Source organism: Varroa destructor, unplaced genomic scaffold, assembly GCF_002443255.2.
Source record: "Varroa destructor unplaced genomic scaffold, Vdes_3.0 BEIS01000006.1, whole genome shotgun sequence".
Taxonomy (NCBI): domain Eukaryota; kingdom Metazoa; phylum Arthropoda; class Arachnida; order Mesostigmata; family Varroidae; genus Varroa; species Varroa destructor.
In genome coordinates this window covers 2,527,336-2,555,311 of record NW_019211459.1, presented here as the reverse complement: position 1 = coordinate 2,555,311, position 27,976 = coordinate 2,527,336, and the positions used below count along the sequence as shown (strand labels likewise).

The 27,976-nt window shown below is 39.7% G+C and overlaps 1 protein-coding gene across 23 annotated transcripts; it reads left to right on the top strand.

Moving 5' to 3' along the window:
• The first annotated feature begins 4 nt into the window (after positions 1-4).
• Positions 5-27,108, top strand: LOC111252725 (endothelin-converting enzyme homolog). Of its 23 annotated transcripts, none has more exons than XM_086973735.1 (23): positions 6,746-7,041; positions 7,727-7,754; positions 8,585-8,790; positions 9,225-9,450; positions 13,680-13,818; positions 14,052-14,176; positions 14,289-14,447; positions 14,726-14,824; positions 15,536-15,655; positions 15,930-16,019; positions 16,196-16,305; positions 16,607-16,829; positions 17,076-17,174; positions 17,424-17,627; positions 17,965-18,053; positions 18,328-18,416; positions 19,030-19,133; positions 19,310-19,375; positions 20,697-20,792; positions 23,170-23,246; positions 23,523-23,647; positions 23,832-23,973; positions 24,472-27,108. In XM_086973735.1, exons 1-21 carry the CDS (start codon positions 7,025-7,027, stop codon positions 23,620-23,622), a joined length of 2,466 nt encoding a protein of 821 aa, XP_086829861.1. In that variant the 5' UTR covers positions 6,746-7,024; the 3' UTR covers positions 23,623-23,647; positions 23,832-23,973; positions 24,472-27,108. The 23 variants fall into 23 exon arrangements, with proteins under 23 accessions (XP_086829848.1, XP_086829844.1, XP_086829849.1 ...); XM_086973729.1 differs by lacking the exon at positions 23,523-23,647 and having other exon boundaries at positions 18,325-18,416; positions 19,006-19,133; positions 23,868-23,973; positions 24,472-24,607; positions 25,362-27,108; XM_086973727.1 differs by lacking the exon at positions 23,523-23,647 and having other exon boundaries at positions 18,325-18,416; positions 19,006-19,133; positions 23,868-23,973; positions 24,472-24,607; positions 25,031-27,108.
• The last annotated feature ends 868 nt before the right edge of the window (positions 27,109-27,976 follow it).

The following is a 27,976-nucleotide window of genomic DNA, read 5'->3' as shown; positions in this document are numbered from 1 at the left end:
TAATCCAGTCCAACGTTGAATAGATGCTGTTATTGGGGATCAGTCGATCTACTAACGATGCTTCGTCCTCTATCTGACTGTTGATAGCCAAAGGGAACGTGAGTTAACGTTGAAAGGGGCGCTCGGACAAATCAGATTGAGAAGCTGGTATTACATTGAACGCTCATATGCCGGACTGCTGAGTGCACCACTTCCTTTGGGGGCGTTTGTTAGGCAAGCTGCCAGGCCCTCGCCAGAGGAGTCCATATTGGCCGGCGCGCTGTGCAGGCACAGCATGCGGTGGGGAATTGGCCGTGCTGTCTTCATCTTTGTTTGCGCACGCATCTCGTAGAGAGGTGGCTAGAGACGAAAGAGCTGCTCCTCAGGTGCCGTCGAAGTGCAGAGGGCAACCGGCATATGACCGGCACGAGTGCTTCAGCATCGGGTGCGCGTCAATTGGGTCTGATTCTTCCATTGTGTTAAACTGTGTTGGCCGTACAATTAGGCATCACGAACGATTTAACGAATGCAAGGCGCACATTAGTGACCTTGGTCAAAGCGGCGCAGGCGAAAATGTTTAGAACCGATGAAATGCGATGCAATGCAGGACATGCAATAGCGACCCAACCAGTAGTTTCATAGTTCTCGTAGTATTAATAGCGTGAGAAAGCTTATTATTAGCATATTTCTCAAGAGTAGTATCGGTTGCGTATAGCATTCGTGCAAACGGTTTTTACCTCGGTGGGCGCCAGGTGCAGCTGCCTACTGCTTTGACGAGCAGGTGGGTAAGTTGATGACGACGGCGGAGAATCAGCAGCGGCAAGAATAAATTGAACAAGGGTAGAATAGAGACCGTGTACCGGGCAGTGGGTGCAGATTATTTTGTAGTTGCCGAACTTACATGAACTTCATCGTTCTTTGTTTCTGTCTTGAACGACTGAGTGAAATAGACCGAGGACTTGCATTGAGCTGCATACAGTTCAGAGAGACGCGTTGTAGGATCGTATTAGTGTCGTAGATTTTGCCGTGTTGGAACGCCCAAGAGAAAAACTGGCTTCTGCACGCACACCGATCGACAAGATCGACTTGCTCGTCACATACTCGCCGTAAGTCGATCGATTTTCAGGTAGCTTATGTAAATAGATAGCTTATCACCTTACGGCATCAACAACAAAAACAACAGTTTTTATTAGTATGATTATAGTTGTTAGTTGACGGACAAAGTTGCGCGAGTGCAGGGTTATACAATTCCCTAAGGATTGCACGCTATACGTATTTGATCTATTATAATATAGAAATGATACGTATAGTATAGATTTTATTATCATTTAGGTTATCTATTTATCATTATATCAATTAGATATGCTGAGTTCAATTTTTCTGTTTAGCTCTTTGTGTGTAATTCAAAAAATCTCTGTAACTTAAGCGATTTCTGATTTAGTGTCGGTGTACTTAATTAATTGTTAATACTTCTTAATCATTTACGTGTTACGAGCGATAAGTGAGAGGCAGGAGAAGCGATTCCAGTTTACTCACGTTTTGCTCTGACCACGTTACCTGATAACTGAAATACAGTAGATGGTCGATTACAGGTGATCTGCCATAACACATTATAAATATTACAAAAGCTTCGAGGTAGGACACGTCTGTCTTGGATAAACCTTGATTTACATAAAACGTAGTTTACGTGCGTTTACTCTGTTTTGGTCTACAGCTATCGTCGATCAACTGGCGTAAAGGTTGAACCACCAGATTTCTCATAAGTAAGACGGCGTTAACCTATACACTTTTCTTGTGTAAGAAAAAAAGCGAAGTTACCATTTTCTATGTCTCTTCGATAATCAGACATGACACGATCCCTTAAAATAGTTGGATTAAGCTGATTTTTCGAGGTCGCTAAAGTTTTGCCATGATATGGAAGCGTACGGAACATGGAGCCGATCGGCTAAACACTTCTTCCTGTAAAGGGAGAAGTTCTTGCGTTTTCCTATACAGCGTGAGGTTCATTTGATTGGTCATAAACCGGAAACCTTTTTGCCTTTTTGTCTGAGTACAATGTTACACCAGCATTTATGAAGCGGCCATCGGCATCGCTGGCACTGATATATCATGAGTGTGAAAATCGTGTAGAACGAGTAGCTTTTCTCAACTGTATTTCAAGTATACTGCGGGAAAGCTATTAGGGAATGGCTGAACGCTATCAAGATTACCTTTTTGGATGAATATTCTCCGCTGTTTACCTGCACACAGAATAGAACATGTTATAAAGTAAAATAAACGCGGTCGTGTAACATTTTCCTATGTATTAGATACAGAGAACATACTTCAGTAGTGACGTCGTACTATACGAAATCTATGAGAACGCTACAAACCAGAGCCCATTTTCCAGGCGATTCAATTGAGCACGATCGTTAAAACTGAGTAAGCTAAAATAAGCAAACACACATCAGTGCCTCATGTCAGTGTAAGGCCATAAAATAGTAAAGTGTAATCTATAGAATAAAATACCGGTTTGTGCACGACTTCCGCAACTTTACATATTACATTTCACTGTATGTATCAGTGTCAATGAGATGGAATAAACCATGCTTTCAAAAAAAATATAATTATTATATCCTCTTTGTTCAACTGTGTCAAATGGCGAACGCACCAACGTCAGGCCTTATGTGTGAGTTTACGGTGTGGCACCTAGCCGACCCTTTTCAATTCCGACTGGAACCGTCTATACGTTGTATCGGTGCTGTTGAGGCGCGACCATTTTTACCTGTTAGCTTTTACTGAGTTCGGCCAATCAAAAAAGAGTCTAAGTACACATTTCCTTTTCGCTGGGCTCGCCGACGTCCTGAGGAACAGCTTTTTCTTTTCTCCTTTGAAATCGGTCGTTCTCCTTACTACATTCTCGTTTACTATACCCGTTGGTTGTGCCGATGTTACATGTCGTCGCTCTCGACCATTCCAGTGACCAGCTGTGTCATTGTTGTTGGGAGTGCAGCGACTAGTCTGCGAGCTACTTCGAAAAGGGCTAGACAACGGAAGACTGCATCCGTGTCACACGCTGCACATAAAATACTTTGAGTCTTCCCTATTGTTTATAACGAAAAATGGTTATAAACAATAGGGAAGACTAAAAGTTAAGATATCTCTCAAATAGAGAGTAATAACGCCATGATTTCCTTTGAACCGTTTGTTCAGGCCAGAGGTATGGCGATGGGACCATCCCTTGGGTAGACCTCTGCCACTGGAGTGGATGGTTTTCCTGCTGCCAGTCCGGCTACGCTTAGCAACTTTGGCATTGCTTCTGTTGAAAACGTTCGCCTATGATGAGCTATCTCTGCCTTCCAAAGCCGCCGTTTCCGTTATGTTGTCGCCTTTGAGTGTGAGATCTAGGTAAGAGGCCATCTCACCTGTCTCAAAAATGGGTGAAAGGCCATGGTTGGCAAAGGCCATGCCTCGCTTGGCTGATAATTCTTTCATTTCCTGGCCTCTTTCTATTATTGCCTTAACGTTTCCCCATCAGGTTAAGGCCGACTGAGATATCTTTCACTAGTATTTTTTTATTCTGCTCTCTTTACTTTTTCGTTACATATTCGACGAAGTCTTTAAATCCTTACATCCTCTTGTTTAGCGAGATATAACAGCTAAGCTCGGTAAGTCCATGTTTAGTTTCTGTCCATATTCATTTCTTTCGCATATCCTATGCTTTTGCGATCAGGACTACTGTGATTTAAAGCCTTGCGTCACATTTTCGTCATCAAAGCAGGTTTGATCTCGCTTGCGTTTCAGCTACATCCTGTTCGGCCTACTAATAACTATAGAATTTTCTACCCTTCTTTTTGTGCTCCAGCTTACAATGGGTCGTGAGCCTTACGCGATCGGTAAAGGACAACTGGTGTCATCTTGAAGTAATAAAAAGGATTAATTTTAAAGTTTTCATTGTTGGACAATAATATAACTGATTCTGTCCCCCCATTATTTTATTATATTGGACAAACTCATCATTGTACTTCTAACTTTCCGATGGCTGTGCGACGTCACTGGCTCGCGCAGGACTCGTCACTTTTTCTTCCGTTGCCGCCCGTAGTTAGATTGTTTCCGCCGTAGAGTAAGTTTTTTCCCCTTGAGTTTTCAAGGCCTTTACTTAACACTCTCGATTCACTTGTCCTCTGTTAAAGTATTGTCTTTATGTGAAGCACTCTCAAGAGTTGGCAGGGTAACTTAGCTTTCGTGTCTTCCGTTCTCCGCAGTTATAACGTTTCGCTCTCTGATTGCGGCTTTTGGCCTCATAACCTAATGTACAACATTTATGGTACCTTATTTGCTCCTATTGTCCCCTATGACAGGTTCTCTCTAAGTGGCCGATCTCCCTGCACCTAAAATAGTACGAAAATATAATCCACGCACATAATGAAGGTGTTAGTGTTCGTCTAGCGAATACAGGTTTTCCTAATTTTTGTATTAGAGAAACCGTGACCCCCCGCTATCTATTTTCTGTTTTCTTTCCCGGATCTTACAAAATCAGTGTCGCTCTTTTTTTTTCGCATATCTACTTCGCTACACATGCGCCTTCCATTGTTAAGCGAAACTCGCTGCTTGTTTTTTGATCATTACTAAAATGATTGTAACGTCTTCGTTAAGGTTTTCTTGTTTTCCTACTTCCTAACAATGAGCAGCCTGCATTGGTGTATTTTTAGTTGCCAGTAGACTGTCTAGACTTACGGGACTATGGTGGGTCTCCACGGTAATGGCCTCTCCCTAACTCTTTGACAAAATGGAAGAGGTAAACTGTCCGGTGAATTAGATTAATGTTTTTGGGATGTTTATTCTAGGTCAGTATTGCTCGAAGCTCTCCATCCTGTATGGTGTTCAACCTGGCTAGCGGCATGTTCGTGCAGGCTTCAGGAGGTGACCGCTTCTATTTTACTATTGCGTTACTTCTCCTATATATCCTGCGTCCTCAAGCCTTCGCAAAATACCTTAGCCATTCTGCATTTCCTCCAGTGTGTGATTTATGTCTTCTCGCGTGCATCCTGCTTTGCCTGCCGTGGCTGTTCTGCACGTCTTCGTGGCTTCCTGCTTCTCCAGCTAGCTTGGGCGGTGCTAAAGTTTGTTTCTCCTGAGCGCAACCCGATCCTGAGCCTATTTATGTATCCTGGCTAAGTCCGTCAGAGTCACAAGTAACATTTTGTGAACCTAACCGGCTCATTCTTAAGGTTGTCGTTTTCCTTTCGCTTCGTAAATACATTTCTACCGAAGACTTTTTTAATGGTGACCTGGTCTATTACTGCCGTACCTTTATCTGCTAAACAAAGATGTCTTCGAACAGAAAATCCATAACCATTAGATTCAGAAAATTGATAGATGGATTGAACTACTAGTTAGAAGTAGTCAATAAATATCCATTAGATTTACACAACATGAGCTAAATGTCTCCCGCAAATCTGAAATAAAGGGTTACTTTGTGGCACACTTCTTTGTGGTATTGGACTTTTCTGGAAAGCGTTGTGTCCTACTGAACAACTGCGTATCTCATTTTATCAATCAGAGCGTAACACGTGCAAAAGACTGTGAGTCTTGTCCGACCATCCAACGCGTGTCTGCCCAGTTTTGCGGTCAAACGCCCTGAGTACAACCGTCTCCTTCTAATTTATCATAGTAAACCCTGTGCTTAATGGCGAACAATATGTTTGCGTCTTTACGTTCGTGTCAACTTTGCTAATGACTATACAAAAAACGAAAAACAGATATTAGGTTAGGACAAGATAATTCAGGTTAGCTAATCGTGTGTTTAAGTATATAGTTCAAGTTGATATTCGTTAATATTCCGCAAAAGCTGTATTGCAAATGCATTGGAGCGGTGTTTTTTTGCCGTTATGGAAGCGTAATGGATTATACGTGCGCTGTTTTTACAACTAATTCCATCTGTTCAGACTGCCGGCAGAGAATTTAGATTTGTCGTCTCATTTTGTCGGGCTGGCTATTTACCCGAGGCTAAAGAATTGTCGACTCGTTTGATGGTAGACGGCAGTGATTAAGAGATTGCCTGGACACAACAAGGGCGCGAAACTTTTGCCTTTCTTTTGTTTTTCCTTCTTTCTATACTGCAATTTCATAGAATAACCTACCCAAACGTGTCGTAAGCATGTGCTCAGGTATCTGTTAATCTGTCCTTTAACGTAAACCTTTAGAGATTAGTTGAGCCTATAATCAAATCATAAACTCTAAATGCGGTGGCGAGCGAGACATGGCAATTTAACAATAACCTTCCATTCGCGCCTGCACATCATTACCCAGGTATGCGTTTGTGTGCGCGATTTGTGATGGTCACTATAACTGACCCTCTAAATATCCCAAGATAGCTAAATTTGTTTAAACACGGGAAGGCTACGATCGGGACGCTTCAAGAGCCTCGATTACTACTGCTCTGATTAACGCACTCGAATAACTTAGCATTGACTTTATACTCAGCGAACTTTTATAGCCAATTAAATTGTTTTAACTTAATCCGCGATATCTGAAGATTACTTTAATCGGTTATCGATGCGTTACTATAAATTTGAGTGAATACAGATTTTTACACTATGCCATATTCTCGAATTCACGGCTGCCTGCACTGGCTTGCCCCTCTCCCTCACCGTGAGTCAGCTTATAAACCACAGATTTATGTAGCCTCGCCGACCAAAGGCGCTTTCAGACGCCCCTCAGTTAGCGAACAAGGCGAAGTGCGTTATAGGATTGCAAAGTATTACAGCTGCGGATGATAGTAAATATACAGATATCGTGGAATACCACTGGTGTACACATCTAAAAGCTAGCAACAAATGTAGACGGTTTTTTGTTGATTAATAGCATTGTGCTGTCACACGTAACAAGTGAAACCGTTATTGCTCACGATCAACTTAAATAGTAACTTAAGAAGTTGACCACTATCAGTTGATGCCACAGTAGTTACTTCGGGCTAAGCAGCAACATCGGATTATGACTTAATTATGCTGCAGCTTGTTACATATATATATATATATATATATATATATATATAGTAAATCGCATGTCGAGTCTACAGAGGTAAATAATAAATAAATGAAAACAGGTCTATCAGGAAGGAGATTTGGGTGTCGTTACAATTCAATTAATTATCTACAGATGTGTGAGTATTAATTAAAATATATATCGTAGTTTTCTCTGTTGCCAAGAACGTGCAAGGAACAGACCAGAATAGCACCTACTCAAACGACCCTCACCGAAAAATAGTAAAAAAAAAAATGTTTCTACCTCAGACCTCTTTGACGTAACCAATTTGGTCCAACTAATTCATTCGAGTCTGACATTTCTTACTAAACGTTAAGCGTTGCATCGAACAGCTGGCCTCCAGCACAGAACCAGATTTGTCCCCGTCCGGTATGTTATGTAATGGTATTAAGTTCATTTAGACTTACTTAATTGCTTTAGAATAGGAAACCCGTTCCTCGTACTTCTCCTTGCTATTTGGCACAGCTTTTAATTCAACTACAATATCTGATCTTACAATATACCACTGATCTTAGAAGAATGGCTACGATATATGTCATCTAGATATAGGTTAGTGATTGAAGGCACTGGTGTCCTTAACGGGTAGTGATAATATGGCTGCTTACTACACTTAGAACACGTGAGATGGTCTAGGACCGAAGCCGGCCGTAGACGCGTACGAACTGCCAATGTCCTAACATAAAAACTATTGCAATTAACCAATGTTTTGTATTTGTTACAGAAAAATGAACGGTATTCAGTTAAAGCCGGTAAGTAAACTGTCCATTTGTTAAGTGGCTGTTTCATGTCCGCCTTTTTAGTTGCATGGGTAATGTTTGACTAGATGTGTCCGTAAATAGCACGGGACCCTTAATCGCCTTTGAACTCACCACTGCACAATATTAATAGCTTTGGACCTAGACCTGACAGCCTTGAACAGATCTTCTTCCCAGCAAATAAAAACGCAAGAAGTTTCGTAATTGCCGAGATAATATATTCTATATCGGACTGTCTGAGCTTGTATGCTTCTGATTCGACGTAAATGATCATTATGGTCGCCTTCATTCGATCTGTGTTGCTGGTTGAATGATGAATTTCAGTGAACATCGATGACCATTTAGGATGAAATTATATTGTCCATTTGATAAATAATATTCTATTTTTCACCTTCGAAATCCTAGTAAAGTGAGCGTTACTTTCACCTGTTGCTTCTATCGAAGGAAGTCTCAAAGACAGCAGATACCCCTCAGTCAGTACGTTGTCCTTGCCTTGACCTGTGTTTACGTAGAAGAATAGCAGTTTGAAGAATAACAACACAACCAAGCTTAGATTGGGTTCTATTTTACATCTCATATATTGTATACCTATATATATATATATATATATAGGTATAGCTAGATATAGGTAACATGAATTGCCGTTTTTATTACATCCGCTTGTTTCATTGTCATTTATTATTAAATACTTTTTAAAATTTTTTTTTCAGATCGTTTACGTTTCAAGATTTGGGATTCGATTTAAAAATTTTCTATGTACAATAACAGATTAATTATTGTACACAGCATACTCAATGTCTAACGCAATGGTTTTGTCCCTTTAGCAGGCAGCACGCTATAAACGAGCGTCTTTCGACGAAGATGAGGTGTCAGCCGGGGGAGGCAGCGTCCCATCGGGAGTTGGATCAGCTGTTGGAGTAGGAGGTTTGGGTGGTGGAATATCGCCAGCCCTCGATGGTAGTAGTACAGTGCTTAACGTTGGACACGATCCCTCGAGACCATCGATCTCCCTGTCTGGACTCCACTTTCGGTGAGCGTTTACTCAGTAATCATATTCAAAGTTATGCTACGAACCTTTAAACACAAGGCTATGCGCAGGGTTAACAACGACCCAGATGATCGTTGTGTGTCAATATAGGCGATGCGATGCTTTTATCAGTGCCATCGCTTTCCTACAGATTGTTTTATAATCATTCGTCTTCTCTTGTGTATTAGTTATTGAGAGGAGGTGTGCAAAGCATGGACCATTGGCTTTTAAGTAAACAACAACTTTTAACATGTGTGCAGCCATATTCTGTACCCTTTTCGTATTTCAATCTCTACCTTTACCGAAATCTACCTTTACCCAAACTATCTTAGCCTCAACAGCTTTGTGCGCATAGCATCGAGGGAAGCATCTCAAGGAAAGCCACTCGCTATCAACGCAAATATGGAAGCTTAAACATGTTAGCCGTGTATTTCCAGGAGAAGACATGGCTTGTGCGGCCATCAGTGTACAACGTATGAATGCTGCCTGACCATATTGTTGATGTTTTCATCGGCCGCATTGCTAGCAGTCTTTCTTTTCGGACCGAACGGATTCACCCGAGGGACACACATGACCATTTCGACCCACGCAGTTCCGGGCGTCTGCCTTGCCCCTGAATGTATAACGGTCGCAAGTGCCATTCTTTCAGCTATGAACCACAAGGTATGGCCCACTGTCAGCAACTATCGGGTTATAACATGACTAGTTTCTCCCTTATCTTTCCAGTGCTTGTTTGCAGTGTATCTAAGCATGACTGCGAAGTACGCTTCCTGCTTCTTTCTTCTCTAATCTCGTTGTACCTTTACTGAGCAGAAAACGAAATCCGACGTTGAAATCGGGTGCAAAAGATAGACGTTCCTACTGAAAAAATGCCATTTCTTAAAAACAGGCCATTGCTAGCAAAGAATTAAATGTACCCTTAATAAGAAAATATGTAGTTATTATATCTACGAGAGATATAACATACGAAATGTAAATATAATGGAGTTTCCAAAACAATGTTGAAGAAAACAAGTATGCTCCGCTCGACAAAGAGCTGTATCAGCTGTCGTTTATGATAGTCCATGAATGGCTAATCAGGTAAGTAAGTGATGTAAATATTACAATTTTCTAGTTCCAGCATCATCCCATCACCAAAGAGCTTCTGTGCTTAAAATGTGGCAGGTGATCTTTGCATCCTATCATTAAAGTAGAACTAACATTATTAAGAAAGTTCTGTTCAGATCAAAACAAACGATAGTCCAATGGTAAAAGAACTGCATTATTCGGTGTGTGCATTAAAAGTTCGAACCCGAAGTTCCTTCCAGTTTTTTTTATTCGGGAATACTGTGCCTTTCCTGTTCACTGATTCCGGACTATTTTTCCGATGCTTTGTTGCAATCCCGTCATTAACAAGGGTCCAATTAATCGTTTTGGCAGGCAGCAGTAACTCGTAATCCATGATCCTTTCCGACTTTACCAAACATCTAGTACCGTTTTCTGTCTGGAAATTGCCATAGATAGTAGAGTGCATTTTTATTAATTGGTCACTTGTGGTCAACCACTTTAAGAGGGGTTCAGTGCCGTTGCATTTCTGTAGAGCTTCGCAGACAGAAATACGATCGAGTGGTATCTTTTGCATCAATTCCGTTGGCACGCAAATGTCGAACTCTTTTGTGCAGCCTGGTTTCTTCAAATGGTTTAAAACTAGCTGGTAGTGGATGTTGTCTCTACGTGATTATCCATGTTTAGGACCATTACTCCTAGTAATGCACCTTGATCATAGGAAGCACACGTTCTATATAGGCTTGGAACGTGTGTGAATTGTGTGCCTGTCGTAATAAAATGGTTAAATATAGCGATTTTTTACAGAAATTTCACTCATTTTTAAGGCGCTCTATTCTGAGTCTGAATAAGGACATTTTGGCTATTTTAGCACATCTACCATTGTCGAATCTTGGCTTTAAAATTCATGTTATTACCTCAGACATGTGACATATATATATAGAGATATTTAGTTGAATGAGCAGTCTACGGTAAACCCGTTTAATGTTAACAAGCCTATAAGCTGCTAAGCTTCGATTAATGAACAGTATCGGATATATGACTGCTTCATACATAAAACAAAACTTTTTATAAGTGCATAAAGTTCTGTAGGTATGCATCGTGAGCGATGGGAGATTATGTGTTTGTCTTACAGTCGACTCCGAATAGAAATATGCCATGGGAGAGGCGCTATCGTATCACTAAGAAGACTATTTTTTACGAAAAATGTCAGCTCACGCGCTAACAACACACAACCACTACTTAGTTGACTATGTGTGTTCTACTTACGAGCAGCTTATTATGTTATTTCTAAGCAATTTCAGGTAATTGTATTGAGCTTTTCAACCAAATACGTATAGTCACAGTCGTTAAAAAGGTAGATTATGTAATAGGGTAAAACATGACTGCAAATGGTTGCTTTCTGCTCGACTTCTCACGTTTAGTTTACATGAGCTAAACGAAGTGTCATTAGTCAGTCATAAGCAAACAAAAACTGCAAGAGATGATGGTGGCAAACTTTTTTATTTCTCGATACAGTAGGGGCATTATTATGCTTAACAAATATGCAAATATATCTATCTGTCTAGATAATATATATCTCTTGGTTGAAATAGTGTCTGTAGTAATTATTATTAATGTTTTCACGTGTCGTATCAAGCTGTTGACTTAAATATATAATTGCGTAGTGTTCTTTGGAACTGTTAGTCTAAGTAATTTTTCTTTATCATTGAAGGAAGCATCCACTGAGATCAGCTTCCTCATCTTTTATATACTAGTATCAAATAGAATAATCTTTGCTCATTCGCTAAATAAACGTCGTGTTTTTCTCGACTTTTTTAAAAATTCTCTCTCAACTCTATCTTTGGAACGTTTTTTTTAATGATTTCTTTATTAGAGCTCCAACATTCGTATGGTATTACAGGGGACGTCGCTACTTTCAGCGAACCACTATTTATGTGACAGTTTTTTTTTTTTAATATTTACGGGGTCGTTATCATAACCGACGGGGACAGGTTGCAGCGTCAAACCACGTCTCAATTTATCAGCCACATTTCTTGGTACTGATCTCACGTAAAGCCAAGCAGTCTTTTTTTCTAATTTTGTTTTTTAAGGGGGTAGAGAAACGCTATTTAAGCGCGACTAGGTTGAGCAGAACAACGTGTATCTAGTGTGAGCCGATCAGTGTGGGACTTAGCCCCAACGAGTGGAAATAGTTTTTTCAAGACCACTTCTCACTAATTCTCTTTTGTTTTCTATACGTCTCTCCAACAATCCGACTCTTCAGTTAATATAATGCAACAGAGAGTATCTCTAGAAAATGGCTTTGGCCACTGAGGCGCTAGGCCGCGGTTTTCCTACCGCGCAAGAGGAGCCAATGGCCAGGCTGAAGAAACTGTTTTTCTGTCCGTCCTGCAAACCTAACCTTTAAGCGTCGTTTATCTCGGTTAGTTTTGTGGGTCTAGCTTTGATAAGCCTTTTTTTTCTACCATGAACTCCATGGTGGGCAGACATATGTTTCTTGTGAAGCCCCGAGCCTGATCTGTGATTGCAGCCAGTGTTAAGGTAGTCGTGATTTACTAATTTCTTGCAGAACGTTCACTTGTTAACGTTTTTCACACCTTGCGCCCAAACTGACATCAGCTTTGACAAGTGGCGGATTGACACTCTGTATAAGGTTTAAGCTTTATAGATCTATTGTAGTTCTATTTTATATTAGCAGGCACAAAGCGGTCATACCCAACGAAAGGTCATGACCTAACATTAACTTTCTACACCTTTATTAGTTTGCTTTTTATCTAGGTCAAGCAGCTGCTTCATGCACGAGAGAAATACTCAAACGTGGCTTGTAAGCTTGAATAATGTCAATTTGAAACTGGAAAATGGCATCACCCAGCCGATACGAATTACGTAAAGCGACTTCAAAACGAAGAGGGCGGGCAAAAAAGCTTGTGAATTGGGCTAGCAAATGAACCGCGGTCATGTGATTATCAGCAGGCTCTTAACGCCTATGAGATTTACTCAAAAATGAGAAGCTTGTGTGTTTTCAAAAACCGAGTGAAAAAAAACACAACAAACTTTTTATAATGGTCCAACATCTTGCCCGGTAGCAGGCAGCTAGCGACCACAGTGACAGATTTGTGCACAGTTATGGGTGACACTAAGTCGACATAAGGCAAGGAAAAGGCTGTCTACCCGTGGGGGATATTTTTAAGTCCAGAGTTAGACTAAATTTCCGTCCGAATAAGATCATGACTTGCATCTGCTGAGAAGCCTTATGCGCTAATTGTATGCTTGGCAAAGACAAGGCATTTAATATAAATCCTTAGACAGCCGCGGTGGGTTGAGTCTAATGAGTCTATGCAACAAAGAGGACACGATAAGCAAAACAAACCTGTTTGCCATGACGACGATGGGAAATCACGTATAGCAGGTGTAGTTAAAGCGGCCCTACAAAATTTTAAGAAAAAGCTTTTTTGGACCCGGTGCCAACAAATACCATTTCCTCTAATCACTGGCAAGTTAAATTAGTACCCGTACACTTTAGCGTGATGACAAAAACTAGCTGGACGAGCTTTTTAACCATAGGCCCGAAAAAATCTGATGAAAAGAAATGAATCGATTGACATTGGAGAGACGGACGACGAGCGTATTACGTTGCGACTTGTGCTAAGTAAGGAAAACGATATTACCTATGTTACAGCCTAATTATTTCAAATACTGTGTCGTTTTAATTAATGCTAAAGGCCAATATTGTAGAACGGATAACAGTTAAAGCATCCTGTTTTTGTATATTAGGAAATTCTTATAGAATTGTATTTAAAAATTCAAAAACGACTAACCTTGAATGCCTGTCATTTGCGTTTTAGGTAGACCCCTGCGACGATTTCTACGAGTTTGCTTGCGGGGGTTGGGTGAAGCAAAACCCTTTGCCTGATGGAAAATCAATATGGAGCACATTTGGAAAATTGTGGCAAGAGAATCAGCTAGTGATGAAGAATATCCTTGGTAAGTATTATATTTTCTATTATATTTAGCTTACGTCCATAAATGTGGGACAAGCTGGTCAAGTAACTGAATTCGTTTGTACCCACAGATCGACATTAATAAATGGTAAACCAATATTGAGTAAAGCTCGCCTAAGCCATTATATACTACTTGTGAAATCAAGCATTTAGTACATGTTGGTTTCTTTGTTTAATCACATAAAATTGAACATAGGTACCACTCAAATTTTGCAGATGACGATACCCGGCCTACGAACTCCGTGGCAGAGCGACTGGCTAAAACGTATTATCTGTCATGTTTGGATCAAAACAGCACTATCGAAGCTTTGGGTTCTACGCCTATCGATGAACTGTTGTCGGTAATAATGTTCTGTCCTATTTCAATTTTAGTCTATCCGATGATAATAAAAGGGATAATTATAGTCTGTTGGCTGGGATACTGATATAATCCGTTTTTGCGTAACTTCTTAGCAACTCGGTGGTTGGAACATTTCATCATCGGGTTTTAACGTAACGTCATGGAAGCTCCAGTCTGCTATAGAGCTCGCTCAGAACACTTACTCCCGTAGCGTTTTTTTTGCCTGGATGGTTGCGCCCGATGAAAGGAACTCATCACGACACATTATTACGGTGCGTATAAATATTTATTAATTACTTGCTCAATTCTTTCGTCGTAACGTAGTGGGTTCTTGTCCTTTCATTTTGTTCAAAAGCCCGTAAAAAATACTCTAGAGTAGAGTAACGTGTCCAAAGAGGTACGGCAATGAGGCAATGATGAACTTATCGCAGTGTTTCTTAGTATAGGTTTCAACTTTTACAGCGGCACTCTATACGCCCAGCAACATCATACGCTATATATATTTATCTGTATTTTAATTCAATATAAGTTCTTTACGATTTGATTGCAGTTGGACCAAGGAGGATTAACGTTACCTTCCCGAGATTACTACTTAAATAAAACCGATCGAGAAAAAACTGTTACGGCCTTAAAGCAGTATATAACACAGGTACATAGGCGTATGTACGGAACCTAAAACTAATAAGTGAAACAGTTGCCCTATAACGTTAAGTTTACGAACAACATGTGGCCAGAACTCCACAGTTTACAGCCCACATTTTGTATGGAAAAACCCCTTTTTGTAAAAAGAAAATATGCTATGGCATATAACCTTTATATTGTTCTACTTCATAACCAACCAAGTCCAGTTACTGCAAAGAAATTACTGATCTATCGACGTATCGAGCATTACCTTCTACTGTTTGTTGCTTTTCGTTGCTGAAATTATCTTCACGAGTTTCAGATTGAAATACGCATGAAATCGTTCTTTGTCTTGCTTGAGTTACTGATCAAAGTTCTTCTCGATAGAAGTTGACTTCTTCTCTATCAAGATCCTGTTGCGCATCAGTTTGGAAATGAAGAACGTGTGTTATCTACTGAAATTGTCTCTTGGCAAAAGAAATATTCGAGTATACTGCTCTATTTTCAACTAGACTAGTTAGACGACGACCAATTTAAAAACTAATGAAAGTTCCGGATATCGTTTGTGAAACCTCATTGCAGGCTAACTCATTGCTCAAATCATTTCTAGTATTTAGGCTGACTGACACCGAATACACGCAAACGCTGAATTTGTTTCTTTAAACACTGTCATAAATCGCACATACTCAAATATAAATAACTGAGTCGTCTACCTGACCAGTAATGCTAAAAATCTTAGGTTGGAGTCCTTATGGGCAGTAACGAAGAAGAAGCGAAGACACAAGCTGAATCTATCGTGAATCTTGAGCTGCGCATGGCCGAAGTGACTATGCCCGAGGACGAACGTCGGGATGAAAAGGTAATCTGCGACTTTTTGGATGCTAATCTGAATGGTCATGGAAAAATTTAGAACAAGCTGTAATGAGAAAATATAGAGTACGCACGCTTGGTATCCCAGCACATTTCGATACCGTAGTCGTCGTGATACTCTGTGACGAGTTTAATAGAACCTTTTAAAACCTCGCACTAACTTTTCCTTTTTTGAAACATTTGAAGTTTAATACATGATGGTAAAAAGAGACTTCTAGTATAATTTTACTTAAATGCAATGTGTTATATGTTTTCTGCCAAAGGCATTATACAACAAAATGCGCATAATGGATCTTCAAAGACTTGCCTCATTCATCGATTGGGTTTCGTTCTTCAGGAGCGGCTTTTCTCTGGTAGGGGAAGACCAGAAATACTGTGCATAAGCGGTATCTGAGACTTACTATACAAATAATAATTTCTTATATACGAAGTTTGACTTCTCTTTCGGTTAACGATTATCATAGATTTGTGCCGTAAACTTTATAAACACAATGAATACAAATAACCTTGAGCTGCATGCATCATTTAGGTGAACATCTCGGTAACCGGCCGTACCGAGGTGGTCGTTCTTGTACCGTCCTATTTTCGACAACTCTCTGTTATCATAAAGGACATCTTGGCAAAACCAACTGGAAAAATGTAGGTAGAACAGATCGTTGTGTTATTTCGACGAGATATATGTCATCATTTTTATCCCTGTTAGAACATAAATTAATTCTTTAGTGTTATTAATATATTAATAAAAGTTTCAGTGTAACTCTCAAGTTGTTTATGCTCCTTAGATTACGGTTATCCCTAAAAATGACAAACCTTCCGATTGGTCCCACTGAACTAGATAACAAATACCAAGAAAAAAAGAACGAAATTTGGATTTAAGCTGTCGATATCATTGTGGAGACTAATTCTTTGGACGCATTACTCCGTTACTTTTCCGTTATAGAACGCTGGCCAATTATATCGGCTGGCAGACTGTGAATTCTCTCGTGGGTGCGCTGGCGCCCTCGTTTCGAGAGGCACAAAGAGTCTTGCAACGCGCTCTTATGGGCGCAGATGGGGCGGAAGCAACGTGGCGTCAGTGCATCAGTGACACAAATAACGTACTTGGCCTCGCTCTCAGCTCGATGTTTGTGAGAGAGGTTTTTGATGAACAGTCTAAGCCAGTGGTATGCACGCTGTTAATATCTGTACTTTTGAAAATGACAGTTCTCCTATATGTGTGTATGTCAGGTCAGACGTGGCATCTTATATATAAATTGAAGAACACAATTCTTTACTCGTCAGATTTCTAGCTAGTTTTTCTAACTACTGTTTGAGTACAAAACTCACTGGCACGCCTAATCAAGATTGGGAACTGGACAAGCTCAATTGTATAGGACAATGCCGCAGCTAACCTTTAAATCATAACACAGGCGGAGCAAATGGTTCGAGAGGTGAAAAATGCATTCAAGGAGAACCTTCCGTATCTTAACTGGATGGACGACGAGACAAGGGAGCTCGCTAAAGACAAGGTGGGAAACCGATAGATCTACTAAGGTAGGCTTCCTTTGCAATTAGTATGTGTCACGTACGCTTGGCAACAGGCAACAGCCGGGGAGTAGATGTTACCGACAGCGCGCCCGCTAAGACATATAGGTCAAGCCATATATAGACAGCATTGCTAAATAAGATTTTCATGACTCAAATAAGCTTCGAATGGCCCCGATGTATATTTAATTCGAGCCATTTGAATTGTTTGCTATCGATTACCGATGACATAGGCGGATCACGTCACCGATATGATTGGGTTCCCTTCATTTATCTCGGACCGTGATAAGCTGGACGCCAAATTCGAGGGACTGGAAATGAGAGAAGCCGAGTACTTCGATAATAACTTACGAATATCGCAATGGATGCTGCTTAAGAACATGCGAAGACTGCAAAGGCCCTCTCAACGTGGGGAATGGGACATGAGCCCTATTCAGGTAGTTTCTTATTAGTTCACGTATGTAAGCCGTCTGATCGATCATAAGCCCCGTTTGTTATAGGCTGAATCACAATGCTTCTGTAATAGTTGTACCTAACAACAAATTTTTGAGCTAACAGTATTGCGATGCGCTTGGTGTCACTCTATATACAGGACAATTCAGTAATTAAACCACGAAGGAACAAACAGGCAAGCCTCTTGGATGCTACCTATCAAGCTCAGTTATTAATTAGGCTAGAGACACCTTGAATGACAATCATTGTGTAAAGTTAAAATATTTGTAGACCGCTGTTGATACGTCTTCTGTATCCTAACCGCAGATGTCCTGTTGCTAGGTAAATGCGTATTATACGCCGTCGAAGAACCAAATTGTGTTTCCGGCAGGAATACTACAGGCTCCTTTCTATGACAAGAACTATCCAAGGTAAACAGATAAAGCGAAAACATGAAGCCTAATTGATAAATCTAAATTGAAAACAAGAAACCAATACAAGATACAAATCAAAACTATCTCTCGGAACGATATTATTACAAAATGTTTAGTATATACTCTGACAAATGTGCCTCGATGTGTTAGCAACACCTTACCTAGACTTTCTTTGCCTTATTGTTTTTGTAGCTTAGTAATTATCGTACTGCGACTTTCACGTCCTAACACGTTTCACTAATCCGTCTGATGTATCATTGTTGCGAAGTAGATCACTCAATTTTGGAGCAATGGGAGTGGTTATGGGACATGAGCTGACGCACGCCTTCGACGATCAAGGCCGTGAATATGATAAAGAAGGTACATTGTTGATATGTTTGAACTTTTAGAGATCTGCGTTTATAGAGCTGCATTTTCACACTCCTATTATATGATGTGTCACTGACATTTTTTGGTTCCTTTCGAACAAGCCTTGAACGAGATAATTTGCTACGATGTAGCAATTTAATCGTAACTTGTTTTTATCTAGCTCATTTGAAGCACACAAAAACTGTGAGGACTTTAATATGTCATCAGTTTGTACGCATGACGAGCACCGCCGGTTGCAGTCTCATAGACGAACTACTATACCGAACCGAGGAATCAACTTGTATTTAATTGATATTACATAAGTGGTTGTGCAGAACGCTCACCTATTTAAAGTTGTTCTACACTTTCTGTTACTAGATTTGCTCAACTCAAGTAAATAAATCTGTCAAAGGTAAATAAATGTGTAAAAGGAGATCTTTATGGCTTGGATAATAATCTTCTAAGATTTAAGACTATCTCTTTGTTCAAAGGTTATTTAGAAGCTTCGTAGCATGACATATTTGTCCTGCAAACTAGTTATTAACGGGATTCGATAGGATTCAACTGGAGGCCATGTAATGTAATGTAAAATGTCTGTTAGTTATCAGTGCACCATCATTTACAGGGAACTTAAAGCAGTGGTGGAACAACCGTACTATCGAAGCCTTTCAACAGCGGGCTAAGTGTTTCATTGACCAGTACTCGTCGTACAAGCTCAACAATGATTCGGTTCGTCGCCGTTCGGCCCTGTTCATTGCCTGATAACTGATTAGATAATGCTCGATCGTGAGACGAAGCTCCTGACGTATAGCATTTTAGGCTTTGAGACCTATTTAGTCAACTGCTAAGATGTGCTAGAAATTTTTTCGCCATTTCGGTAACATCGCTAGTTGATGCCGTTTCAGATAAATGGAAAGAGTACTCTCGGCGAAAACATGGCCGACAATGGTGGGCTCAAAGCAGCTTTTCATGTGAGTGTCTGCTTTCGCAAATAAGAGCATCGATACATTCTAAAATAAATATTAACCTATAATAGGTTTAAAAGAAATAGAGATGATGGGTAAAGAAGATATAAACATTGAACGGATTACTTAGTTACGATATATTGTAAGGTCCTAGCATTACATACCGCACGCCATTTCGACTTCGACGCTTCACACCGTTCTAAGATCGAATGAAGTAACCAGACGTATTAGTATTACGCCTATCTTATAGTGAGCTACAACACAAACTTGACTCATTACTGCCTGTTCTATGAACAAATGCTATGAGTGCTTTAATCTATATGTGGACTCGATATACCTTAGACCTGCACTTTTGCAGTGGTCTAGCTATAGCAATTATCCTGAGGTATTGCTGTAACACAAATTCCAGTAGCAGCTAGTGATATTTTCCTATTTCAAATAATCCCTTGCGCCGCTATACTAATATAGTTATATTACTCTGCTTGAGCGATTGGTAACCCTAACGTAACGTAAACTACAGCTCCATTACGAGTACCCCGTCGTAGTAGCGGCTCCGTTAGTAGTCCGGTGTCATTTTCTCTATTTTAGTTGTCTTATCCATCTATTGACATCTGTCTGTTAGCACACTGCCCCTCGTAGAAATGACTAACATTGACCGTGAAATCTACCTCATCTAACATCAAATACGTTACCTCTCATGGTTGTTCTGCACTCTGCCAGAGGAGGTCTCAATATTGTGTTGCATTCGTCACCTTTCGCCGTTTCAGCTGATTTGTTTTCAAGCTTCCGCATCAATGTACACCCATTCGCAACAATTTCGGCAAGAATCGTTCTATAAAATCCAATTTTACGCCCCTTAAACTACTTTGAACTCGGAGAAGTCGTGGCATGGCTATACTAAACATAGTGAAAATTATTTCGAACGGAAAAACAAGGCTTCGGATTACTGAAGCATGTGCAGTAATTGCAGATTTCCAAGTGCTGTAAACAAGTGAACATTAAAAAAAATCTAGAATCCAATGCTGGGCCCACATAGTAGAACTTGGAAAATAATTAACTTATTTGGATGTAAAAACAAAATCTAGCGCCTCTTGACCGAATTATCAACTTACCAAAATTATGTTCTATGGAAGAAAGAAACTCATTCTTTATTCACGCAATCGGCCCAGCCCTAGAACGAAATTCTAACAGAATTAGCTCAATGTAATCGTGAAACACTTGTGATCTGGGTCGAGCTGACCGGAACACCCAGTTAGTTGGAGTGTCATAACAAAGGAAGCAGACAATCTAGCTAACGTATGTCTCGATTCCGAAAAATAATTTATAGGCGTACCGAGGTTGGCTTCAGTCAAACACCGAGTTTGCTCCGCTGCCTGGAGTGAATCTTACGCACGAACAATTATTCTACGTTGGTTTCGCACAGGTATGCCACTGGTCACCGATCCTTTTTTCTGAATTTTCATATTAACTTACAGCTACGCTTATGCGATGAGGTAGCCTCACTTAGCAACTAATGTCTTTTTGCGTCCGACTTTATAAGCCTGTATACAATCTCGCTTTGATTGCTCGTGGCGTAACTACCGGTCTGCGACATCGAAGGCCTGCCTCGCACAAATCTGCGGCAACAGGACCTCATAACGGGACCGTCGTCTTGAACTTGGTGTTGCTTTAACGGATATGTATATGTAGAAATTGCGTCTGTACACCTCCGGCAAGTTAGCTTACGTCGAAGCTGCGCACTGCCACAAATTTCTCTCTCCGGACAATGGTATCATATACCAACGAGTTTTTTTAGCGTCTGAATGATCCTCATGACAGTAAAGGTTTCAGTCGCCTGCGGAAGTGCGCTGGAATGGCAAAGCATGCTTTATTTAACTATTGAAACTGCCTCTTTTCCAGCCTTCTCTCAGTACACTGACCACTGCTGTCTAACTGGCTCGCCAGTTGATGCACTGCAAGGTTAGCATCGTTATGAAACTTCATAATAATCGAGCTGACGGGCTAGTTCCCGCCGTCGAGCTCGATGGTGCCCACATATTGCTCTGGAAGGTTGTACTTTTCCGGAAAATAATTTTACATTTCCGGGACTAACTCAGCATAGGAAGTTATTATCGTTACGGTGAAATCGTTAGCGTAAGATGCTGATCTCTCCATCCTTCAACTGTTACCCAAGAACACAGTAGTTAACTCTAGTTTCACAACTTGGCAAAGATTGCTTAGTACTTACGACCTGGCTGAACATTTCGCTTGTAACGATGGAAAAAGCGTTCCGGCGAATCGGTTTTCTCCAGAAGAAAACGTTTGTACAGCCTTACTTAGAAGCTTTCCCGCGCTTCCTCTGGGCCGATCTTCAAATCAGATCAAGCGCGGGCGACTTCTGGCAGATATCCACACGCTTGGCTCACGACCTGCTAGCAGCCATATATATATAGCTGCTAGTTTGGACGCGCTTAGAGCATAGGGGCCATAGTCACCGGCCAACAAGTTGAAGCAGCTGCTTAGTCATTCACAATTCGGTGGAAGCTCGACCAACTCTATAGAAGCAACCGATCTATGAGATCTCTAACCAGCCAACTGACCATCCAGTTCGAAGCATATCCGAATTTGGATTTCGAAAAGAAAACGCAAAAGTGACGTACGACGACGAAGGGCGAAAATTCGAAGGGTCCGGAACCATTTGAAGGCTGTGGTTACGGCCCGTAGTTACGACACAGTTGCCTATTGGTAGGCCCTTCAGCGAGGACATTGAGGCACTAGACCGTTTGCATACTGAGTTGCAAGGGGAACGAGAACACGGGAATGTTGCACGGATGCAGCATAGTTGATAGCAATGGCTGAGTGTTAGGGCCAAGAGAGTACATAATAACTAGCTTCTAGTTTGCATGCGGTCAGAGTCAAAAACTCTAGTTGGCATGTTGTTAGTTTTTGGCCTAGCAGTTGAATTGTTCTTAGGGCAATGAAAACAGATGTCTTAAGAGTTTTGCGTGTGCTAGACGTTTTGCTCCTTTTATCTTAATATAATCATCATTCACAATGATTATAGTTTCAGTTGAAGACCTGAACAATTCATTAGACATCTTCGAACATCCCAAGGCACGGTGTGAACTCATTAAAGTGTCTCATAGGTACATCACGTGCAAAAATTCAGTGTCAGAGTACTTTTGATCCCTTAAAAGCTAATACTCTATTGAGGATCTTCAGTTTTCTCCTAAATATCTACTTGGTTGTCGTTAAAAGTTGTTGTTGTTAAAAAGAAATTCATAATATCAGTGGAGATTTGTTTTGCGTGAAGATATTAGACAATAGTTGATTTTTGTCATGTTGGGTTTATTGTTTTGTGGTAGAAGGAGCTGACTTTTTTGCGGCATCAACTATAGCGAATGAACGCGTACCTATTATTAAGTTAAATATTATATTTTTAATATATATATATATATATATATATATATATATTATAAGTGGGGGAATAATTAGAGGGTATTCATTATTTAAGTGGGTATTAGGTTGCATCCGTTACAAGTATGTTTCTTGATTGTTATTAGCTGCGTATCCCATGCTGCCTTAGCAATATAAAATGACTTCTACACAGGCTTTTGAGGAGCCCTATATCTGTGTATCGGTACATATAATAACTGATTTTGAAGAATATGAAAATTTTATTATACGTATATCGCTCGCCATCAGAGAATGCGTTTAGTTATGGCTTTTCCTCTCGCTCATTTTGCCAATCATTTGATAGTAGCTCCTGTTCCTTTACTATACTGCTAGTTAAAGACATACTTCTCGTACTTCTGCTATAGGTATGGTGTTCGACGGAAACGCCTGAGGCGACACATATGCAGGTTCTCGTCGATGCTCACTCTCCGGCTAAGTACCGGTGAGTGTGTTACTAAGTTAATAAACTCTCACTAAGTTAATAAAAAAAGATTTGTCCTTTCTTCGAAACGTCTATAGAAAATCAATTGAAAAAGCTCATGAAGATTTTCAAGATTAAATCCAAGCCAAGGAACCTTCTTTTCCATGTGCATTCTTCGTTTTAGTAACTCATCTAAGAGCAAACTCGTTTTACAAACAGACTCCCGATTTTAGTAAGATATATTTTTGAGGCGTTTTATTCAGATTAAATCGTTATCGGCTTACATATGTTATGCAGAGTAATTGGGACCCTCTCGAACTCTGTCGAGTTTTCGAAGACATACAAATGCAAACCCACGAGCCCTATGAACCCGCCCAGAAAATGCGAAGTTTGGTAAAGAGCTCATCGCTACTTAAATCCAGGTACCCATAATATGTTGTCATCACTGACATGCTCTAAAAATTCATATAAGCAGAGCGCATAAATGCCTTGCGTAAATATTCTTCAATTTCTTGCTGCAGCACCAGTTGAGAATATTTAATAGTGTATTATCTATTTTGTCACTGAACGTTGAAGTTATGTTTTGGCCTCCGTTATCATCTAAAGGATACTGACGCAGTGCTACAACTTGTCTTATGACAGCGAACAACGCCGGAAAAGTGTGGCTTCTTCATTACTGCAGGCCGGCTTGATCTGGCCGATTTCCTTACTCGTCAACAGCAGACGTATGTTTCCTGTGATCAGTGTTGTAAGTGCTTTCCTCACCTATAGCTAAATATATTATTCGTAAATCCATAATATATATATTCTTATCATATGATACAGAGATCTGTCTTTCCTGAGAAAAACCTAAAACCATTTTTACAATAATGTATTCTTTCAAATCCTCTTGACGCCTTCGACACTCTGACCGACAAATTGTATCGGAAAAATGTGCCACATCAGTGTTTCAACAGTTGGCTAAAAAGACATCAAACGTGGACATGTTTAGGGATTTCCGTATGAAGGTGCTTAAATCAATTAATTTCGAGACAAGGACTACAAGCGAAACTTGTCAAATTTATTCGAATAACTAAACTCAATAGCGCTATTAGTTCGGGCACAAAGATCATGGACTACCCCTATTATCTAAAAGAGCGGGCAGCCAAAAGATTCTTACTTTCTTTTTGAAAACTACAGTTACGATTAAATGTTGAAGCTAAATCTATTTCTGGGAAAGTAATCTTTGGGACACGTTGTGGTCTAGATTCGAACCCGGGCATAGACACACGGTTCGTTTCGTGCTGGGAGCCAGTTATGGGAATGCCTGAAGGCGATGCCGGACGTGAGCGGTGGACACTTTATGGTGCACAGGTCACCTTTGCCGTTGACAAGCGCTAAAGGTAAAAGTTTATCTAACAACTCGAGTCCTTGTTGCTAAGGGTCATCATAAAAACGAGTGTCTCGACAGCAAGAAAAAAACTAAATGTGTGTCAATTTCACTAGTGATCGACAGAGAGTAGATGACGATGAACTTTTATTAGAGATAAGAGATACTGAGATTTGTAAAAATGACATGAGCAGTAGGTATACAAGTTAGGTACAGGTTCGGTCAGCTATATCGTAGTACTTTAGTGCCGTTTATGTGGAAAAGCAGATGCCAACACTCAATTCGTTTGATTTCAAGTATCAAATGTTTAATGTTAAAGAATCATATGTTTCTTCGTACTATTAACTAGTGCACTAGTATTTGATTTACTGTACCTCTATCTAATAATATACCGATTGTAACTTTTCATCATCACTGAACATATGCGTCGTCCCAGAATTCAACTCGAAACGAAACGAATTAAGCCCTATCCAGACCTGGGATTACAACAAAAAAAAAGAAACATAGTAATAATCATATATAAAGTGATGATTACTAGTACCCATATGTGTTGAGACTAGTATAGGTCTACATGGCAAATGACTGTGAACTGAGATATAATTGTCCTATACATATTATTATTAATAATACTATTGTTATTATACGGGACAATTGATCAGAGGGATAATAACGGTGTTAACGGTTAGTTGATCGCTAACCGTAAGTGTGTTTGTTTGTTTGTCTGTCTGTCTGTCTGTCTGTCTGTCACGTTCGGATGAATGGCTCAGCCGAAAGTAGCCATTGAACCATATATAAAAATCACTGAAACGGCAGTTGTTGTTCACAGAAGCACTTCGAATCGTTCCTAGTTACCCGTGCCTTTAAAAGGCAACGCTGTATATAATTTGCTGACCTATTGTCGCTAAGCGTAAGTTTAGACCTGTGTTTCTACTTTATAGAAATACGTATTATAGGAATATGATACTATTTTGAGTTTCAATTAGAGACTGCAACTAGCTGGACGCGTAGTCGTACCCGCTACGAACACGCGGTCTTGCACGAAATGGAAATTTGTTAGATGTCTAATATAAAAAGCCGAAACAGTTCCCGCTTCTCTAAGTCATCTACGGCTGATTTTCGGACAGTAACTTCTATATGGGGCACGAATGCAAACGATAATCATTTTCATGTGATCAAAATGATCAGCGGAAGAGGGAACGCATTTTTCCTTTTGCTACCTAATGTACACAACGTTTATTTAGATGGTATAACCAATGGAGCACTGCAGGATGTGTGTTTATGTGTGAGTCTGCATGTTTGTGTGGGCGCGTGCTCCGCGATTTTGTTCATTATACAGGTAGCTATACTTGTAGCTACTGTTGTACAGCCTGCGTTTGTTACTATGTACATAGGTACATACTGTATGAGTACTTATAGCCGACTACAGGCGGCGTGAGTTAACGTGAAATCGGAATAACATCGAAATGTTGCGCATAAACGTCTGGGTTTAGCCTTCTTTCATATCTTATCCCCGTAGCTAGCCAGTTTTTCTACTGTAATATTGTCTTATAGTAGATAACTTTTGTATAGCAACAAGATTTAATCACATCTAAGATAATAGAGGCTAATTAGCGCGGGGGGGAGGGCAACCCAACGTGAGGATTGGTAAGGTCCGGCGGATTATTTCCACAATCAGGCAACAGCTTGTCCATTGACATAACGAGAGATAAATGAACATGCTTTAGTGAACTTAAAACCGAAATAATTGGCACGGTAAAGTAGTCTAATTATTATTCTGTGCATTGGCGTTTCAAATAAAAAATCGACGCTTAAATTGAAGTAACAACAACTTTGCCACAAACAACCGTGAATTTACCGGATGCCCAGCTGAAAAATGCGATGCTTAAAACATTTTGTATAACAACTGTTGTACGCAAGAAGTTAATGCTGTGTACGATATCGGTAGAGGAAATCAAGTTCCTATTTCCTGCTTGCAACTAATGAGTCTTTGACAACCTCAAGGGTCTAGATATGCACGTCACGCTGTGAATCCACTTAATAATGGGCCTTAATGTTGCATGAAGGCATTAAAGCGTTTTATGCAGTATTCATACCGATAAACAATAACTATGTTATCGAAGACTGTTAACACACAAATATACACAAAAAAAATATTAATAACGTTACAAAATCTTCACACTACATACAGTATATGTGAGAAATGTTGTATTTACTCTTAAATAGTTTTGGCATTATTCAATACATAATGTTATTATATATTGATAAATACATATGTAAAAACAGTCTTACTAACAGCCGCTATGACGACGATGATAACTATTGGATTATTTAGTTATTATGGCAAATATTATTATGAAACAGATGACCATTGATGACCATGATGATTTGTAAATTCCAAAAATGCGACTTTTTAGCAAGATCTTTTAATCTTATATTGTCTTGACTTGTCTGAGACTGTGATGTATCAACAACAGCAGAATAAAATAAAGCAACTCTAACGTTGGTCGAAAAACACTTTTCTGGTTTTTTAATTGTTTAATAACAATATTTCTGTCACGCTACTAGAACGTTAAGCACAATTAGAAAAATTCTGTGACTAGCGATAGCTACAACGTTCGCAATATACATATATCAAAATATTTAGTATCCGATTTCTTTAGGAGCTTGTGCCTAAAACAGATATATCAATACAGTTTTTTTTTTTTTTTTTTATATAAGCTGTAAATATCATCCCTAGCTATTTTTTTATAGCTTTAATATAGCTACCATTTATCGCGATTAGAGCTTAAACTTCGGGTCGAAGCCAATCAGTATCCCTCCAAAAATGTTTCTTCTTTATGCCATTACAAGCGATATTGTTAAATATAGATTTGTTAAAGTGTTGCTCGAATACGCTGTCAAAAAATTAGATTGATAGCAAGACCAATGTTCCAAAAATACGAGGCGAAAAAAACCTAAAAAACTGCAAAAGAAACCTCACTACGAGCGAAAAGGTTTACCGTTCAAGCTTATCTGATCGAACGAATCGGGAATTTTTAAGTTACTCTACAATTAGTTTTCGAATCAAGAATTCAAGTGTATAGAGGATGTTTTCTTCGAACCATTTTGATGAGTTTTCGACGCCTCTAAATCCAGCTCGATTGAGGATTTTCCGGTTTGCCCTATCAAGACCCTTATTAATGCTGTTTGATAATTAATTCAGGATTTTAAAATATTCCAGGCAATCAAAATGATTTTAAAAACGTTATTAAAGTAAAAAAAAAAAAGATTTTGATTAAAACTACATTGATTAGATCTTACCATCTATATCGCTAAACATGCTCTTGGGAGTTTCAAAAATTGTATGGAAACTTACAATAACGCGAACTGTCAGTTCCGAGTA